General features: G+C 40.1%; 3 protein-coding genes across 6 annotated transcripts; 2 read left to right on the top strand and 1 right to left on the bottom strand.

The window, feature by feature from the left end:
* Nucleotides 1-42: 42 nt before the first annotated feature.
* On the bottom strand, nt 43-3,828 carry LOC109479957 (ubiquitin-conjugating enzyme E2 J2-like). The gene is given in 9 exon segments (XM_019782043.1): nt 43-623; nt 896-976; nt 1,191-1,238; nt 1,455-1,545; nt 1,950-1,975; nt 1,977-2,053; nt 2,253-2,293; nt 2,753-2,887; nt 3,677-3,828. Coding segments are annotated over 8 exon segments (720 nt in total). The 5' UTR covers nt 2,875-2,887; nt 3,677-3,828; the 3' UTR covers nt 43-389.
* Nucleotides 3,829-4,029: 201 nt separating this feature from the next.
* On the top strand, nt 4,030-6,630 carry LOC109479943 (beta-1,3-galactosyltransferase 6-like). The gene is made up of 3 exons (XM_019782021.1): nt 4,030-4,082; nt 4,508-5,338; nt 5,742-6,630. Exons 2-3 carry the CDS (start codon nt 4,515-4,517, stop codon nt 5,947-5,949), a joined length of 1,032 nt encoding a protein of 343 aa, XP_019637580.1. The 5' UTR covers nt 4,030-4,082; nt 4,508-4,514; the 3' UTR covers nt 5,950-6,630.
* An 885-nt stretch (nt 6,631-7,515) lies between these two features.
* Nucleotides 7,516-18,733, top strand: LOC109479923. 4 transcript variants are annotated; one of them, XM_019781988.1, is made up of 7 exons: nt 7,516-7,546; nt 9,071-9,171; nt 12,435-12,490; nt 13,365-13,751; nt 13,914-13,988; nt 14,319-14,411; nt 15,164-18,733. In XM_019781988.1, exons 3-7 carry the CDS (start codon nt 12,460-12,462, stop codon nt 16,717-16,719), a joined length of 2,142 nt encoding a protein of 713 aa, XP_019637547.1. In that variant the 5' UTR covers nt 7,516-7,546; nt 9,071-9,171; nt 12,435-12,459; the 3' UTR covers nt 16,720-18,733. The 4 variants fall into 4 exon arrangements, with proteins under 4 accessions (XP_019637547.1, XP_019637546.1, XP_019637548.1 ...); XM_019781987.1 differs by lacking the exon at nt 7,516-7,546 and adding an exon at nt 8,378-8,409; XM_019781989.1 differs by lacking the exon at nt 7,516-7,546 and adding an exon at nt 8,445-8,503.
* Nucleotides 18,734-18,753: the final 20 nt, after the last annotated feature.

The following is an 18,753-nucleotide window of genomic DNA, read 5'->3' on the forward strand; positions in this document are numbered from 1 at the left end:
ATACATTCATATGATTCAAAAACTTGTCTGGGATCCTGTTACAGGACAGGCAATAGCCTCACTAATTCCTCTCATCTCTCATAACCAAAAAATTTTTTAAAACTCCAATCTCAAGTCAAACTGAACCTGATAATTAACAAATAGCTTTTGCATTTTCATTCCTTCTTGGTGTGGTTGGAAACGTTTGGAGTTAGATATCATTCAAACCAGAATGAGTTATTATAATCATTAGTACAACACTGTACTTTGTGTACTTTCTATAGTAATGTACATAATCTCCAGGTTCTAAATGTGGTCAGACAAGTCTAGCTACAAATGTTACCTTCATGTAGCACAATGGTGTCCATATACCCCCCTCCCCCTTATCTACTGTACAGACACTTTGTACATCATTGCTGTGCCATTGTTCTTAACACATATTTGACTGTATAGGCAAATGCAGCAAATCCTACGATTACAAAAATGTTGGCCAGAGTGCTGCCTATCATGCCTCCGTTAGCGCCGGCTGGGTCGGGGATGCCACCGTTGTCTTGTCTGGGATCTGCGGAGGAGTTCCCACTGCTGGCTGCCTCGTGTGCTCGGGTCAACTCGGCTTCTCTCTTGGCAAGATCTCTTCTTATCTCCTGTAGAAGGTAGAAAAAAAAGAGATATCTTAGAAAGAGAAAAATATCTTCTATTAACATCTGCATGATGGTGGTCCCACAAGATCTTAAACACATCCAAAACTGTGCAACATGTCCAACAAAAAATTATATATTTTGGAAGTTCATATGTGACCATAGTACAATACTGCACTTTACTCCAGCATAAGGGTACAGAAGGATCCAAATTACACACAGTAACAAAGAAGTACAGTCTGTTGTTGTGATGCGATAAGAAATGGCAAGGCACAAACCTCGGAAGTTTCTGGGAAGAGTTCACAAAACGTTCTGTCTTTCAGGTTGTATGGTCCACTCTGTAGAGCCAGTTGTCTCTTCTGAATTATGAAAAACACAAAGAAATTGATATTAAACTGTCACAATTACATAACAGAGTACAAGTTGAAACGTTGTATTATCTCAATGGAAAAATAATATTAACATACATGTATTTTAAAGGTACGGATAAAATTCCATGCAGTTGCTGGTATGCAAATGGTTATCTAAACCTTTTTGATTGTCTGTGAGGTTACCACAAAGGACTGTACTCACCACATAATCTGATGTGTTTATACTGCCAAGTGTTGGGGTTGTTTCCAACTGTAAAATGGAACAAAAGCAATGCTTATACATGTACCAAAGCAGGACTTAAATGCAAAATCAGTCTTCTAGAATTATTGAAACCCACAACATCCTTCAGGAGATCTTAAGGTATATTCAAACATTCAAACCTCAAAATCGGTAGGACAAGATCAAGATTTTAGCACAATCTTTAAGAAGGAAGAACAAAACAAGTTATGGACATGTACTACTCACCATGAAGCTAAGCAGACCAGTGAGTATGGTGGACACAGACCAGGCAGGGTTCCACGTGTCTGGGTGGAAGTCACTGATGGACAGGCACAACCTGGAGAGAGTGGGAAACAACCTTGTCATATCATATTGAATCATAATACCATGCTGGTTGCACGGATATGCATCACTCTCTTTCTCCCCCTCTCCGTGCTGTCCATAGCTCATCTCTAAGCAGATCCCTTTTGGTGGCAAGATAGTATCCATTAGCCAGAGGAGTGTCCATTAGCCACTGAAAGTGACGCGGTTGCCTAATGGCTCCTTCAATGGATACTGTCTTGCCACTGAAAGGGATCTTCTTGGAGATTACATAGCTCTAGGTCTTCTACAGTACAGCATGCATCCTCCCAGTTGATGTATGTAAATTATGAACAAGCATTTGTAGAGCAAGAACAGTGAAAACTACAGACGAAGTAGAGATGATAAAAGGAAACATGAACACACAACATATCAACCTACCTGGTATTACATTTAAAGCGTCCATTTTGGAGTCATCATGTAGATACTGGGGGACTTGAAAGGAAACTCCCTGGGGAACACAAGCTTCCCATGGTACTGTCCCCCTGCAATCAATAACAGTAAACATGACACGGAACTAAAAACACAGAAGGACACAGCAAAAATATTACATCATACAGGAACATAGTCCTGGTAACATATGGTGCAGTTCAATTTTAACTTGTATGATTCACATTTTAATATTAGTAAGTCTATACATGTAGTTTGTATGACTGCATTAAGAATATACTGAAAAATATTTACCTTCATATGGGGAGTTTTCTGGTCCTTTCACAACATAATGCCTGCGTAATGTGAAGGAAACAGCAATGCTTGTTAGGTCTTTCTAATGTTTGATAAACCATAACTTACATGTATCACTGTACATTTATACTTCCAGATGTACATGTATAGGTAACATCAACAGCAACTACTCTCAAGACCTATGGTAAAGTATGTCAAAATGCTATGTTTTGAAAATAAGCTAACACATGTTGAAGTACTGATAAGCTATTAATCACTGAAGTACTGACAATTCCAGTATATATTCTTTGCTCAATAAATGTAATACACATATTCTATATGTTATCACAGTGACTGTTCTTTGACATCAACTTTTGACAAGTACATGTACCTGGTATGTGTATTCTATAGCCCTAAAATTTTTTAGGGAGAGAGTATGGGAACCCCAGTATACAAATAGGATGGCACCCAGGCAAGAAGCTGCCATGATGATATGCTGGCACTGGTGTACGTGTACTGACCATTCCAGTATGTTAGATGGGAGGGGTGCTGCAGTGATGTAAGGCACAGGATCCTTCATCAGCCGCAGGTAGTCCTGCTTCAGCCGCTGGGTCGCTGTGGTGGGTGCTCTCCTCTGGGCCATCTCTCATACACTCCTTGACACAAGGATGCAGTGTGAATTGTGATCAAACCAACTATTGGTGATAAAGATATCTGACCTTCTAGCAACAGGGGGAAGTAGAGGAAACTTGTACTGTTGTAGTCACCTGTATAGCAGCCAACCGATGATGACATTTCCTGTAAAATCTCATAGTGGGTATATATGTAAGTAAATGAAGAACTCAAATGATCTTCTATCACATGTAATGTGACATGCACACTGATTTTAAACATTATTTCAGAAGATCCTGGAATATTCTTGGATTATTTAACCGTTATGATCATAGAAAAGATGGTTCACCCACTTGTTATTAAGGTTACTTGTGATATACATGTGCCATCTGTTTCAGGACTGATGAAATATCCTACCAAAACGCCATCGACGCAGTAATAGTTTCCAATGTTTGGCACGGTCATGTAGAGAGCATCTGAACATGAACTACACTTGTACATGCTTCATAGTAATCATACATGTACTACATGTACCTTGAACTTGAAGATACTTTGCTCATGTTATCACTTCATTTCGTTCTCACTTGGCAATCTCACTTGAGACATGTTAGGCTTTCCTCTACGATATCAACTTTAGACATCTAAACCTAAAGTATTAGCCCAAACTCTACAAGATCTTTACTTGAAGCGAAACTATGGCAGACAACCTCATCCAAACCTTCAGAAAATATGTCCGACATGGGATTGAGAAACACATAACAACAGACAATTAAACATGACAATCACAAAACTAGCTTACCACCGTACCCTGTGAAAACTCAAAGGTTCCCTACCTGCGATCAGCCGGCTTTAGTTTCCTATTGTTGCCAGGAAATGGACGAAAAACGTCCCAAATTCGGGAACTAATTTCGTCAGTGTTCAAGGTACTTTTTCTGATGACGTCACGTTTAATGATAAGCATGCGCAGACATTGGTAAGTACCATTAAGATGAGGGGGGGGGACAAAAAAATTACAATACAAAAATTCTTCAGTTTTTGCTGAAATAATTATGATTTTATTTGTAAGTAAGCCTTTGAAGAAGTAACTTAAACTTTTTATTGCATGATATTGATACAGAAATTTCCTCAACCTACGTTTAAAGTTGAATTTTGGTCCGTTTCTCTCCCCATTGAATGAATAGGCGAATCCAGGAAGTGTATTAGTTTCCAGATCAAGACGTGTGGGGACTTTGTTGATGTGTAAGTATACTGTGTTATTTCAGCCTCTTCAAATCAAACGACCCATTGTTAACAATCAAGAAAAACAGGACTATCTTGTGAGTTGTATGTGCAAATATTTCAACTGTAACGTATTTGTTTCAATGGAAAAACGCGGCATCATGTCACGAATAAACAACAGTATGGGGTCGTCTTGCACATTGGACCTGGGCTCCTTGATGTGGATAGCTCTAGGAGGGATCGCAGAATAATGAATTAATTTCAATACTCATACCTCAAGAATTGGGTATTTTTGTCCAAATGGAAGCTGGTAGAATATGTATTGCTGATGCAATTCTGATGACATTGTCATTAATACTTCTACTGGTGCTTTCAAATGCAAACTGCCTTCTGTTCAATTGACTTGTAAGTTGAATGTAACCATACTCTGTTCTACTGTTGTACAGCTGTGTGATGCTCCTCCGGTTGTGCCGCCGCCGGGTCCCCGCCCCTGCAGTTGTCATCCTCATCTTCATCCTCCTGTTCTTCGCCACCTTATACATGCTGAACTGCAACATGACATACGAACAGTACAAACTTCTGGAAAAGCAGAAGTCCATCAGAACTTCAGGTGGTCATTCTGAAGGAGATGGAAAAAACAGAGGCAACCAGGATACAGTCACTGCCAAAGAGTTTGAAGCATTTCTGGTGGTGCTTATAATGACGGGGCCCAAGTATGTTGAGAAAAGGAACACGATACGAGAAACTTGGTTTACGTACGGGGACGAAAACGTTCTGCAGAGGTTTGTTATAGGTACAGGGGCACTGGACGTGGATGCAAAGGCAGCACTAGAACAGGAAAACGAAGAGAATGGAGACTTGTTACTCATGCCAGACTTACAGGACTCTTATGATGCCCTTCCAAGGAAACTTCTCCTGATGTACAAGTGGTTGAATGACAACGTAGACTTCAAGTACGTCTTGAAGGGAGACGATGACACGTTTGCAAGAATAGATCTCATCAAAGAAGAACTGAAGGGAAAAAGCAGGCAAAGACTCTACTGGGGTTTCTTTAACGGAAGGGCAAGAGTAAAAAGACGGGGGCCATGGCAGGAAGGGGAGTGGGTTTTGTGTGACTATTATCTGCCCTATGCACTGGGGGGAGGTTATGTGTTGTCTGCAGACTTGGTCCAGTTTGTTGCCCAGAACATGGAGTGGCTGAAGATGTATCACAGTGAGGATGTGTCCCTGGGTACGTGGCTGGCACCACTGGAGGTCAGGAGAGAACATGACCCCAGGTGGGTTGGGCATATAGTTGGTTCTGATGAAGCGGTTATGCTACTATTAATGTTAGTCTGCACTATCTAGCATGTGTCCAGCCTCTTTATTAGCAGGCTCTATGACTGAAACTTTTTTCTTTTTATACCTGGGTTGTTGCCTGGTCCTACATACATGTAGATATGCCACACATTTGGAGAAAGGGTCCAGGAACTGCCTGTAGACTCGTATGCAGTCATATGTACGGTACTACCTGTATGTCATCTTGCTCATAACCATTATATCCAAAATCTGAGTGTATGTCCCATTCATTCTAAACATACATATCATAATTGTATTGCCATACCTGTGAATCTAATTGGTATTTGTTATGTTCAATCTAATCTATAACATTAGAGTCATTTAAATTTCCTTGTTCCCCAGGTTTGACACAGAGTACAAGTCTCGTGGCTGCAGTAATCAGTACCTGGTGACTCACAAGCAGTCAGAGGATCAGATGAGAGAGAAGCACCACCAGTTACAGAGCAGCGGCAGACTGTGTCACACAGAAGTACAGAACAGGATGTCCTACACGTATGACTGGAGCGGCCCACCGTCCAAGTGTTGTACCAGGAAAGAGGGAATACCGTAAAGGAGAGATTTTAGGATACTTTATGCTCCCCTCCAAACTAGCCTGGAGACCAGCTTTGTAAGCTTTAATCCATCAAGATAGCAGATGTGGGACTAAAGCTATCAAGGCTGGACTCTAGGCTACCTTTAATCAAAGTACTAGTGATTAAAAAAAGACTATCTTAAGTTGACAGAATTGTATTCACATGAAATGGTTTTCCTACTCCTTCCACTGTCTCGATACTGTTGTTGTAAAGGAAAGTCATGAAAGAGCATGGGATGTCTTCACTTTCCTGCAAACAAGGAGCATCTACTATTTAATTGTAATTTTCTCCTTCCTCAGTTATTTTCTCTTACTGTTGATCCACTGTGCAGGAAAAAGGGTGTTATGTTAATGACAATTGAGAAATTGACCTTTGTAGTATATTCAGCAGTGTTCTTTTCATATTCAGGTAGGTCTCAGGACAAAGAAATTATTTTAACTTCATAGTATATATAACATGAGACTAGGTCATTCTATGTGGGTCTCTCGCTCTCTTTCTAAAGAAGACTAATTGTATCATGTTTCTGTGCCACTATTCATGTGCCAAATAGTAGGCCCTGTTAGAAAAAAAGGCAAGGCCTATATGTATTATTCCCCCATGCAGAGCTATCCCACTACAATACATTAGACAATGAAAAGCAACCTGTAGGCAGGTTTGAGCTTGTCATGAATAAAGAATATTTCAAACTAAAGTTCCACGATCTCATACCTTTGCCAAATGATGTTAATCTTTATGACTGACAAATTATAAATTATTCCCCCTGATTATGCAAATGGCTCCTCATTTCCATAAACTTTATCAGTTAATCATATTCTTTATCAAAAGACAGTCTTATCTTAACAAAGAATGCCATTCCAGCATTTACTCATAAATTAGGCAAATGAGGTCCTTATTTGAATACGTTATGTTCAATGACCTTCATTTAACTTTCAAATACCCTAAGTATGAAATTCCAGGCAGTTACCATTGCTGAATTACATGAACATTTTTTCATTAATTAGGCAAATGAAGTATTAATTTACATAATTAATATCTGTCTGTGTTTCGTTCTCAATTACATATGCCACAAGCTTGAATTTTCCTATCATGTAGTGCAACTGATTTATAGAATATCCTCATTGATTATGCAAATTACATCTATATTTGCATAATTGTCACAAAATTATGTCAAGCACCACTGAAGCTACCTACACACCAAAAATCATGACGATCCGTCAACCGTTTCTTGATGTATCCTCGTTTGAATATTAAACAAATGCCCCTGCAGTTCCGGAGCAAGCCGCTAGGGGGTCCAAACTCACGTCACTTCTTCCCAGCATAAGAGCTACTTATCATTCAAATTTCATGACCCTAGCATGTCTAGGCCACGAGATATCAAAACCGAAATTTAAGCTGCAGTACCCTAAGACGCCACTGGGGGGCCCAAAATGTAATCATTTCCAGGTCTCATCATGACGTACCCACTTGCTTACCCAATGACCCGTAAACAATGGGTACGAAACTAACTATGGCCCATGTCTGCCTTTTGCTGTACGTGACGGTCCAAAGAACAGCAACCGTTGACGTGTACTTCAGGTATGCATGAAAATCACTATAGCATATACTTGTATGGTATCTAGAATAATGAATTCTATCTCCCTCAATCAATCCAGCCGCAAGCATCAGGGTAGGTGCATGGCGGCTGCAGACATGTCCCTCCAGGATATTTCTCCCTTAACAAACGAAAAAATATGCTGTATAAAACTCTGTTCATTTGAAATAGAACGGAAGAAGTGGCGTTGATACATATCTTGAAAGTTCATCTGTGTTGGTAGAAGTCATTATGAAGTAAGTTTAAACTGTAATTTCCAACACAACAAAAATTGGACTCACCCAAATTTTCGACTGTACAACTCCAGTCTTTTTCAAGGAATGAGCAATCCACCGCTTCCGTGACGTCACGCAGATAACACACGTGACTCCGTGAGCAGTGGATCATAGGTTGCAGAAAGTCTGTGGCGCCCCCCGTCTCTGTTGAGGGATGGCTGTAAAGCCCTGATGTAGATGGCCTCTTTAATCCCTCGTGCAAAAAAATCCGGTTCTGTGTCCAAGATTTTTACTTTGTCCAGTGAGACTGAATGTCCAGGGGATTCTATATGTATATGTTGTGAAACCTCAGAGGTAGTTGAGTTAGGTCGTTTGTGTTCTAGGAACCTAGCCTTGAGCGATCTTTCAGTCTCTCCGATATAGGTTTCCTTACATGGGCCCTTGGAATTCTGTCCTTGACACTGTATGTGGTGCACCACCCCACATTTGCTTTCTTTTGGTGTTTTGTCCTTGGTTTCTGCAACCTATGATCCACTGCTCACGGAGTCACGTGTGTTATCTGCGTGACGTCACGGAAGCGGTGGATTGCTCATTCCTTGAAAAAGACTGGAGTTGTACAGTCGAAAATTTGGGTGAGTCCAATTTTTGTTGTGTTGGAAATTACAGTTTAAACTTACTTCGCGTTGATACATGTAGTCGCCTTTACGCATCACATTGTTGCCGGAGGTAAGACTTAAGTTATGGTTTGTGGGCGAGCGTAATCGATACATGCAGGCATTCAGAACGCCTTTTGTACTTCTCTGTTTGTCTTGGTAAATTGGTTGACGAACTTGGGTGACGGAAACTCTGATGGAATGTATAAACTCCTGAAGTTTTAGTCACTCCGTCAACAGCATTAGCGTCTAGACGGTAAATGAATAGTTCATGATTTGAACTATGTAACAAATCTGTTATATATCAAATGCTATTGAGTGGTTCCAACATAGAAACCATGTTGTTGTTGTTTTTTCAGTCTGAATTATGACCTTTAGGTAGAAAGCAAACACCTGCGGAGGAATACGCATAAAAATGGAGTCATTGTGACGAGAAACTAGTCCAAATGAAGTATAAATTCTGTTCTAAGTAAAGTAGCCGCACATGAACACATGGGCACATGTCCTTAACGTCCCTTTGGTGGTACGGGCTGCAATTGATATTGTTATTGGTGCCACACATGAGATTTTAAGTTACCATGAGTGGACCGCGCAATGATACATTGTGTGCAAATCTATTTCCGTTTTGCCACACCTCTAGGTAACGATGATTGCACAAGTCTGATGCAACAATTCAACTTCAATTATATGTGTCAAAGTAGCAAGCGATTATTCTGTTGGCAGCAGTGAATCAAGACGAAGGTAAACTTTAATTTCTATCTAATACAAAGTCACAGTACACTATAAACTTTGGAGTTATCGTTCAGTATGTAATAGACCGCCATTAATGTTTTGTGTTCTCTCGAATCTGCAAGCTGTTTTTTTGTATCTTTAGTAGTAAGTTGGTCATCAGTTGTCGCCCAAAACAAACACTTAGCATGTGCGATTCCATGAGGTGTTCTAGAGCGTCTATAAAGTTGCATTAAGGACATCGAGAGGAAGACAAGAAATAATGAATTATATGTGATGCAAGATTTGTCATGCCACAAATTCATGCTGTGGAAAGACGTCCTAGCTTGTGTAAGCGTAATTGTAACAGAAACGGTATTCAGGCCAGAACGCCTCTATGTTCGAATTTGGACTGACTATTAACTTAGGTACCCAGAAACCCAGGTATTTCTTCTGTGTTTGGTTGCCAAGGAGGCTGAAACTTCATCCTGAGAATGAAACGGGCTTGTAAATGAAGAACAAGTCAAGTCGACAAGTCAAGTTGGCTTGTGCAGTTCTACATGTACACAGTAAATAGTCGAGCCCTCAGTTTTCGGCTTCGTTGGTGGGAAGAACCCCTCCCCCCATTCAAAATCCTGGCTACTGGCATGTGTTGAAAGAAGAACTTTGGAAAAGGAGATTCAAAGTCTATAGAAATCAACACGGATCGGGTACAAAATGACTACAAATATTACACCTATCAACCATTGAATCAATTCTTAGCCATGAACAATGTATGCGAATATGAAAGTGTGACTCATGACTTCCTGTTTTCGTACCTGACGGTCCAAATTACAAGGTAAAAAGTGACAGCGAAGCCTGGCAAAATGACCATGATTTTGCTGCGATATAATCGTACCCATATGGTGAGGGTTGATAGTAGCTAGCGCATGTTCTAAGTTTCTCATTGTCAATTTGTCGAGCTGGGTAACGGGCACACTGGTATATATTAGGTCCTCTGATAAAACTGGAGATCTAGATGGTTACATGTATATAAACGAAGTAATCACAGGAAATGATCCATGTGTTGTGCAGTGTTCCTACCCCATGAAAAAATAGCAGTTCTATATCTGCCGGCCATTATCTATGCTTGTAATAGAACGAACCGGTTGTATTTTTTTCTCTACGTTTCAGCGAAACACGTACAGGATTAAAATACGGTAAATAAGGAAGGTTCATTGGTAATACGTGTACGATGGCTAATTGAGTTTAAGTGTTACGAGTTAATGTGAGGCACTATACTACATTCTACAACATAGGTCGTGGTAGGGGATGATGGGAAAGTAAGGGAGTTTTTAGACAAGGTGTGAAGTATGGACAAGCTATCAAGGCTGGACTCTAGGCTACCTTTAATCAAAGTGATGAAAAAAAATATCTTAAGTTGACAGAATTGTATTTCCAAAAAATGGTTTTCCTACTCCTTTCAGTGTTTTGATACTGTTGTTGTAAAGGAAAGTCATGAAAGAGCATGGGATGTCTTCACTTTCCTGCAAACAAGGAGCATCTAATATTGATTGTCATTTTCTCCTTCCTCAGTTATTTTCTCTTACTGTTGATCCACTGTGCAGGAAAAAGGGTGTTATGTTAATGACAATTAAGAAAATGACCTTTGTAGTGTATTCAGCAGTGTTCTTTGGTTCGAACCAATAATGTTGGCTTCATTTGCAAGCGGTGGGTGGTGAAATAAAACAAATATGTTATTATATGGCTTTTTACGTTAGAACTTCTACTCTACAACTGTAGAACTCTAGAACTGTAATCTACAGTCACAATCAGGACTTCCAATTTAGGCTACTCAAACCCAAGTTGATTTGAAAGAAAGTTAAATGCACCAAATCAAGGCCCATGCCTTAGTGTATTTCTATCATTCATTAGTGTTGGCCATGGGGCTAGGCAGGTAGGCAGGTAGACCCGTAAACAATGGGTACGAAACTATGACCTATTGACTTCTTTTTGTCGTACGTGACGGTGCACAAAGTACAGCAACCGGTGACGTACGCCTTCAGGTATGCATGAAAGAACATGTTGCATACACATGTATGGTAACGAGTATAATGACTTCTTTCTTCGTTGATAACGATGAAATTGCAGTATAAATTTCTTCATTTAAAATTGAATGGAAGAAGTGGCGTTGATGCATGTAGTCGCCTTGACGCGTCCCTTAAACTTGCTTTTTGCAGGTTACCTAAAGCCATTGTTGCCGCAGGCTTTTGGGCGAGCGTGATGATGCATATGCAGGCATTCAGGGCGCCTTTTGTACTTTTCTGTTTGTCTGGTAAATTGGTTGACGGACTTGGGTGACGGAAACTCCTGAAGTAGTCATTACTCCGTCAACAGCATTAGCGTCCAGACGGTGAATGAATAGTTCATCATTTGAACATTATACTATGTAACAAATCTGTGTTATATAAAAAAACATACTGTCGTTCCAACATAGAAACAGCTGTTTTCTTCAGTATGAAATATAATCTTTAGGTAGAAACCAAACACTCGCGGAGGAATACGCAGATAAAAGGGAGTCATGGTGACGGGAAAACTAGTCCAAGTCTGGTCTGCTTTTTAGGCTTTGTTACAAGACAAACCTTGAAAAATAGATTCAAAGTCTAATGAAATCAACACGGATCAGGAACAAAATGAACACAAATGTAACACCTGTCTATTAGTCACAAATCCTTAACCATGAACAATGGGTGCGAAAATGAATGTGTGACTCATGACTTCCTGTTTTCGCATATGACGGTTCAAAGCACACGTACAGCAACTGTGAGAAGTAAAAAGTATGAGAGAGCCTGGTAAAATGACCCTAATTGTGCTGCGATGAAATCGTATCCGGTGCAGTTTGATTATAATTAGCGTAATATGTTCTCAGTTTCTCATTGCAAATTTTTCTTTCTGCCTACTAGCATATTAGGACCTCTGATAAAACCGAACATGCTGTCTTGTTTCAACGAAAGACAGCACACGTCTTGATAGCTCTAGAAGCATTCTAAATATTTCACAAAGTTACACCAATGGTTGTATAAACAAAGAAATCACAGGAAATGATCCATGTGTTGAATGGCAGTGTTTCTACACGATTAAAGAAAATAGGATTTCTGCCAGCCATTATCTATGCTTAGACCGAATCGGTTGTGTTTTTCTATATGTTTCAGCAAAACAGGATAAATAAGTACCCAACAATCATATTCACTACCTAAAAAATGGCTGTCCACATATTCTGAGTTCATATAAACATGTATTCACTCGTACATCCACAGAGTCCGGACTGACACTTAAATCAACATGGCAGCTAAGGACAAGCTACCTGCATATGGTACGTGTTCACATTGTGTATCAAACGCGATCAATGTGTGATTTGCTTTGTAAAAAAACCTTCTCAGTGCGTTGCTAGGAAAACGGTATAAGCTTAAGTCGCATGCATTAAAGCAGACAGTGCTTTTTTGTATGCTATAATAGTGTCTTAATACATGACAAAATAATGTAAGTAGCATCATTGATATACATACATGTACATGTTGGTTATTTATTTATGCACCTTGAGTTGAAAAGTCGCCCGTATGTCATGTTATGCTCTTTCACCCCACCAAAAACAATAATATGGAGGTTATCCGCTTGATAATGTTGACATATCAAGGTCAGCACAAACATGCACGCAAGTTAAGTATGCCTAAACAGTAATACCCCTTCCACACTAGAGACGGAAAGAGCCATCTGAATGAAATTCTTTGTATATTCCTGTGTATTCGAGTTGCATTCTGGAAATTCTCACTTCATTCTAGATATCTGTGCCCATTCGTGTACATGTGACCGACCCAAATGTTTTTGTCATGCTAAAACTTTCGAGGTGATTTTGAAGTGAAGAAATATTCAACAGCATTCAAAGTGATTCTGCATTTCAACAGCGTTAGAAACATTCTGATTATATCTAAATGAGAACCGATATACGCCTGAATATTTAGAATACAAGCCGAATTTCGAAGAACACACTTTAGCAAGTAGCCAGGAGTATACAAGCAATTTTGATTCCCTGGCGATCCCAGCTGACTCCGCCTCTAGTTTGAAAGGGATTAATGTGAACCAGGGTTTCCCGAATGTGGCTCAATTCTGTGTGAAGGGGCCTTTTTAGAGCACATTGTCAGTTTTAATTGCCATTTGTATGTGTAACTGCATGTATTTTGTTTCCCTAGAAATGCAAATGAGTTTGGAGCTGGGGTACAAGAATCCCAGCGCTGTGACGTCCAAGGCGGCAAGGCTTGATAAAAGGCTTCAACAGGCCAACAAAATCTTGGCAAATCTCTTACAAGACGCCGAGATTTGCCAGTCGGTAACAGAAGTCTTCCAAGACTTTGGTGCTCGACTGGGTGAAATGCACGACAGCGGCTGCAGCCGCGTCGTACATTTCGTCGATCGCGACGACCTTGTCGGTTTTCAGTGCATGTATCAGAAAGGGCTGCCAAAACAACTAGGCAAAACCCTGATCACCCCTGAAATCTCTTCAGCGGTCAATGGCGAAGAATTGGTACTGATCATCACAGTCAAGGAGGAGGACTTCGACAAAGGAATGACGTTCTTCGGTAAGGAAAGTTTTTATGTACATTTAGTACCAACATTGTAAATAAATTACAGTAGATAACCCAAAGGAACGCCCTCCGCACTGTCCAATTCTAGGCTAGCTAATGATCACGTCACCTTCACCAAGATGCACTAAAAAGTCATTTTCTGTCATATATTTTCAGATCATACGAATGGTGGCTTTACACTGGACAGCAGCAGTAATATTGGAGAAACTCCAAGTACTTCGGGGAAGCAAGGTAAGAGGGTGCCATTGTGCATGTCCTGTATGTTACAATTAAACCACTTCTACGTAGCTACAAGCTACGTAGCTAACACATGTATTGTCAAATTATCTGACGAGAATGAGAAGTAACGTGAGAGTGGTAAGAGCATACTATATAGCTGGTGAGTTTAAGGTAATACCGAAGTTTACCGGAGTTTAAGGTAATACCGAAGATCAAATCTCTATATTTAACTTATATTTGACTATTATACAAAGTATCTTTGGCTAAAATCTAGAAAAGAAAGCAATATCTTTATCGTTGTCTTAACTTGCATATCGAAACTAAACAATGAACCTTTTCCAGATGACAGCAGCTCACACCAATTCACCGCCACATCTTTTGACGATTCTTCTGACTCCGAGGGTGAAACTGATGCTGTTGACGGCGACGAAACAGGTAAGTTTCTGATGTCGTCCCATTAAGTTGTGTCTTGATGCAAACACAGCATTAGCCCATATCGAATACTAAATTGAGTAGATGTGCAAAAACTTCTATTGATGCGGTCCTGAATGTTTATCGATCCACTTTTACATGAAAACGCCGTTTGCAATACACACTTACATCTGCAGGTAGGTGTGGCCTACATGTGTATATTGCGAGTATATCGGATATTTTTTCATCAGCTTTGACATATTTACCACACCAGGTTTGAAGCTCTGCATTTAAGTGCGCGTTACATAGTCCAAATTGCGCAAACAAGTCTACTTCTTTAGAATCACAATCTTAGAAAACCTATAGTATACTACTAGTATATTTATTCTTGTTGCCTCACTGTGTATCTCTTACAAATATAATCATTGGCACAGAAATATGCCTTGGACTTAAATATTAAATTTATTAGGGGCATTGATTGATCGTCATTGCGATATGCAAGCGGATTAGTCAAAAGGGACCATTTGTTATTGCGTTTGCCTTGCCTTGGTGTTTTGTTTCTTTCTCCAACCTGAGCTGACACGTGTACGACAAACATCCTTTACCGTCTTTGTCACTGAAATGATACTTTCATGGTGTGCGCGAAAATGATTGGATAATATTGCTTTGTTGCTTTGTCAACCTGTAGTGCAATTGAACGAGGGCAATATTTGCACCCGCAGTAATTTCAACTGTTGAAAAATCACATGCTTCATTGAACATTTTTGTACTATCAGTGCAACAGAAGATACAGTGCGATAACTGTGAAAGGATCACTCGCACATCACGTCCTCTTCGCTGCATTGTGGGGCATTTCATCTGCAAGAGATGCTTCCTGCAGTACTACAAAAAGACAAACGAGAACGACCGATGTCCAGCCCTAGCCTGCAGGCAACCATTGTCAGCAACGTCCAGAACATCTGACCATTCGGCCACCGAGGATGTGTGGATCTTTGTCGATGATTCTAATATTTGGGTAGAGGGTAAAAAAGTGGCTGGCAGGGCTCGTAATTTTCCTAGGGTAGTTGAGGACCCCAGGGTTCGTATAGATACCGGAAAACTTGCCGACCTCATTGCCGAAGACCGCCATGTCGTTATGGGTACCCTGTATGGATCAGAGCCCCCTAAGATAGATTCAGTTTGGCGCAAAATCCGCGAAAGGGGGTGGCGGGTTCCACAACCAAAGAGGAAAAGCCGCATCACGGGAAGAGAAAAGGAGGTAGATGCCCAACTGGTCGCCGACGTTACCAGCCTGGCTTGTGAAACGCCCGAGACAAAACGTGGCATCATCAGCCTGGTTACCGGTGACGCGGACATGATGCCAGTCCTGCAGAAGATTTTGGAAAAGCCACCATGGATTGCAGAGATCTGGATGTGGGAGCATGCCATCTCAAAGAAGCTCAAGGACCTTCCCAAAATCTACCCAGGAAGAGTCAGAGTAGAATTCCTCGACCAGTATCTCCAGCGCTTAACCTACACCAATTACATCTTCACCATTAAGGAGATGCCAAGGATCAAGAAGTTACTCATCACGCAGGCAGTAGTACTGACGGAAGTGGAACGGATGTTTTTGCACAAGAACGAGAAATGGGTCAAGCAAGTAGAGCAGTCGTGTGGATGGCCATTTCAGTACAACTGGCTTTGTGAAAACGAGGATTTCACCCATGATCTACTTCTTGTGTTCCTTCGAGCCAAGAATCAAAGCGGCGAAGTCAGCTACCCTGATCTGGCACATGTCATGGAGGTCTTAGAGTCTAGGCCTGACCTCACCCGAGATGCTGCAAAGATTCTCACCTACCAGGCCTATCGCGGTCAGGTACCACAGGCAAACCAGATTCGTCTGTCCAACCGCTTCAGCACGTTAGATGGTATGTGTGATTCCCTGGACAAACTTTCGCATGACGATGATGAAGACCATTCAGACTTACTTGAGATCCAAGAATCCGACAATCCGACAACTGAAGGAACAGGAGAAGCAGCTGAAGGGCACGAGCTGCCATGGCATCTGCAAATGACAACACCAAATCTGCCACAAGCTAAATACTCCCAATACTGCTCCCGTAAATTCAACTGCATACACGGGAAGAAGTGCCACTACAGCCACACACCTGATGAGATGTCATTCTTCAAGCAGAGACCAATAGGCGCCCAGTACTACAAGACCAGGGCCTGCAACCGCTGGCCCAACTGCAACAGTAGGGATCACGACTGCAATTTTGCACACGGTGCGAAAGATGCGTGCTGCCTTAAATGTAACTCCAGGGGTCATTTTACTGACGACTGTCCGAAGTAGCTGTAATACGATGGTTGGAAACTACGTATACTCTGCAAGCAGAGGTTGGATGCGAAGACTGTCTTTGAAGAAGAGGCTGCAAAAGCCGCCACCGTCTCTCTCTACCATTTGTCTAACCATCCCATACCGTAAAATTTAACGTAATCATAGGCCGTAATTTTTTTTTGCTCAATTCAACGTAATCTCTCCGGGGATCCAGCAACAGCTCAGCTTCAAAGTTGAAATGTTCCCATCTGTTTAGAAAGGTCACTTTGGCATTTGACAAACGCAGTTAAGAAAGATACCAGCCCTTGCCACATAGAAGGTCTCAAAGCATTTCACGGATGTTGAAATGGTCATATTAGAGTTGCTATTAGATACAGAGACATACAATGTGATTGTTAGAGATGCTATTGTGTCAAAATCAAGAACTTACCACAAACTCAACCAAAATTGTTTACAATGTAAAATATAGTTTATTTGCTCCTGAATTCTTGGGTTGGAATTGTTTTACGATCACCTGCCAGCCACTTTACTACATTGTACCAACTGTTGATATAGATGTTACCACATATAGTATGAGGTGTATGGGAAATGGGATAAGGTGGAGGTGAATATCACAATATCCTTGTATTTTATTACATATAAGAATTCATAATTTGTATATTATCTTAATCAGGATTATAGCATCTAATTACTTGAAAAATTGTTCAGATAGAAACACATGTATTGTGTATATTACTATTTCAACTTTGGAGTTTCCTAAGCAAGACTACATCAAGGAATTCGAAGTTGATATCCATATGCCATGCTCAAATTGATTGCAGCCTGTGTTAGCATACATGAGTATGTGTACTTATATCTACCCTGGGGTGTGATCAATGCAAATACAGATAGGAAGGAAACAATAAGTATTACTTAGTACTGTGTCAAATAAATTCTTGTAACAGTCTATCTTTTCATCTTCAATTTACATTTTTTGAGCCCTCTTATGTTTTAGTATTGGAATGTCTATTTTTCCAGGTGTGGCCTTACATAGAGTTCAAGAAAGATACATGACTGTAGTCTGTATACATACATGTATAGATAATACTAAAAAAAACCTTCAAATATACTATGTAAAGATGATGGATGATGAAATGAATATTTTTAATAGTTTTTACATTAAACGAAATCTAACTGTATAAATGATTAAAAGGGATTATTCAATGGACTAGATTGGCCTTTCACACTATTCATGCTGTTCCTACAGAATTTTTTGAAATTCAAATTTGTCCTCAAATGTAAATAAAACTGTCTCACTACGTTATAACAGGAAATTATGATAGAACGTACAATTTGTATTGATTCTTCTGTATATTGACCATTATCAAGTAAGCTTTCGTCTTTTTGTACTGAAAACGGTAACTGAATGAAATTCACGTGATTTGACTGATTGGCTTATGCACTCTCTGTAATACACATAGAACCATAGCACCACCTTTTTAAGTACTACTATTAGTAGTGTAAAGTGAAACCTCTTTGTGCTAACCCTGATAAAGACATAGTTTGCAAAGTTTTGTTGATATTAGTTATGCTAGAAATTTATCTGTTATGATAAACTTAGACAAAGTTCTTTATCCTTGCTGAGCCATGGTGTCTTTCCACAAGAGAAGTTAAATCATTAAAGATGACTTGCTTTGTTTCAAGTACCTGACAATGTGTGAGTTTAAAGTCTTAAATGTTGACCAAGTTTTGTGCCCCACATACTGTTTCAGATTAGGTACAAAATGATACGTTGACAAATGTGATGAAAGCACTTCACAGTTACAAGGCAATCTACTATAGGCCAATGACAATGTTGAAGATGCTACAGTACAATGTGTAAACAGATCATGGTAAGACAAAATTTTTCACCAGGGAATGTTTTCATGGCATGTTTCTTGCATTTGTGTGTGTGTTTTACATCTGTGGGAAAATAAAATCTTGACAGGCTACTGTGGGGTTTGAAGCATTTAAAATGAATTTGTGTATAACAGAAGAGACTGTAAAATGGCTAAGTATTAGTATTTTGAT

This window comes from Branchiostoma belcheri, unplaced genomic scaffold (genome assembly GCF_001625305.1).
Source record: "Branchiostoma belcheri isolate BF01 breed outbred unplaced genomic scaffold, Haploidv18h27 scaffold5, whole genome shotgun sequence".
Classification (NCBI taxonomy): Eukaryota; Metazoa; Chordata; class Leptocardii; order Amphioxiformes; family Branchiostomatidae; genus Branchiostoma; species Branchiostoma belcheri.

What these genes read in the sequence shown, in the direction of transcription:
- LOC109479923 (XM_019781988.1), top strand. Translation starts at nt 12,460, where the DNA reads ATGGCAGCTAAGGACAAGCTACCTGCATATG. An exon ending in CAAAGGAATGACGTTCTTCG is followed by an intron (nt 13,752 to 13,913) that starts GTAAGGAAAGTT and finishes ATATATTTTCAG; the next exon opens with ATCATACGAATGGTGGCTTT. An exon ending in AAGTACTTCGGGGAAGCAAG is followed by an intron (nt 13,989 to 14,318) that starts GTAAGAGGGTGC and finishes AACCTTTTCCAG; the next exon opens with ATGACAGCAGCTCACACCAA.
- LOC109479943 (XM_019782021.1), top strand. Translation starts at nt 4,515, where the DNA reads ATGCTCCTCCGGTTGTGCCGCCGCCGGGTCCCCGCCCCTGCAGTTGTC. An exon ending in AGGAGAGAACATGACCCCAG is followed by an intron (nt 5,339 to 5,741) that starts GTGGGTTGGGCA and finishes CTTGTTCCCCAG; the next exon opens with GTTTGACACAGAGTACAAGT.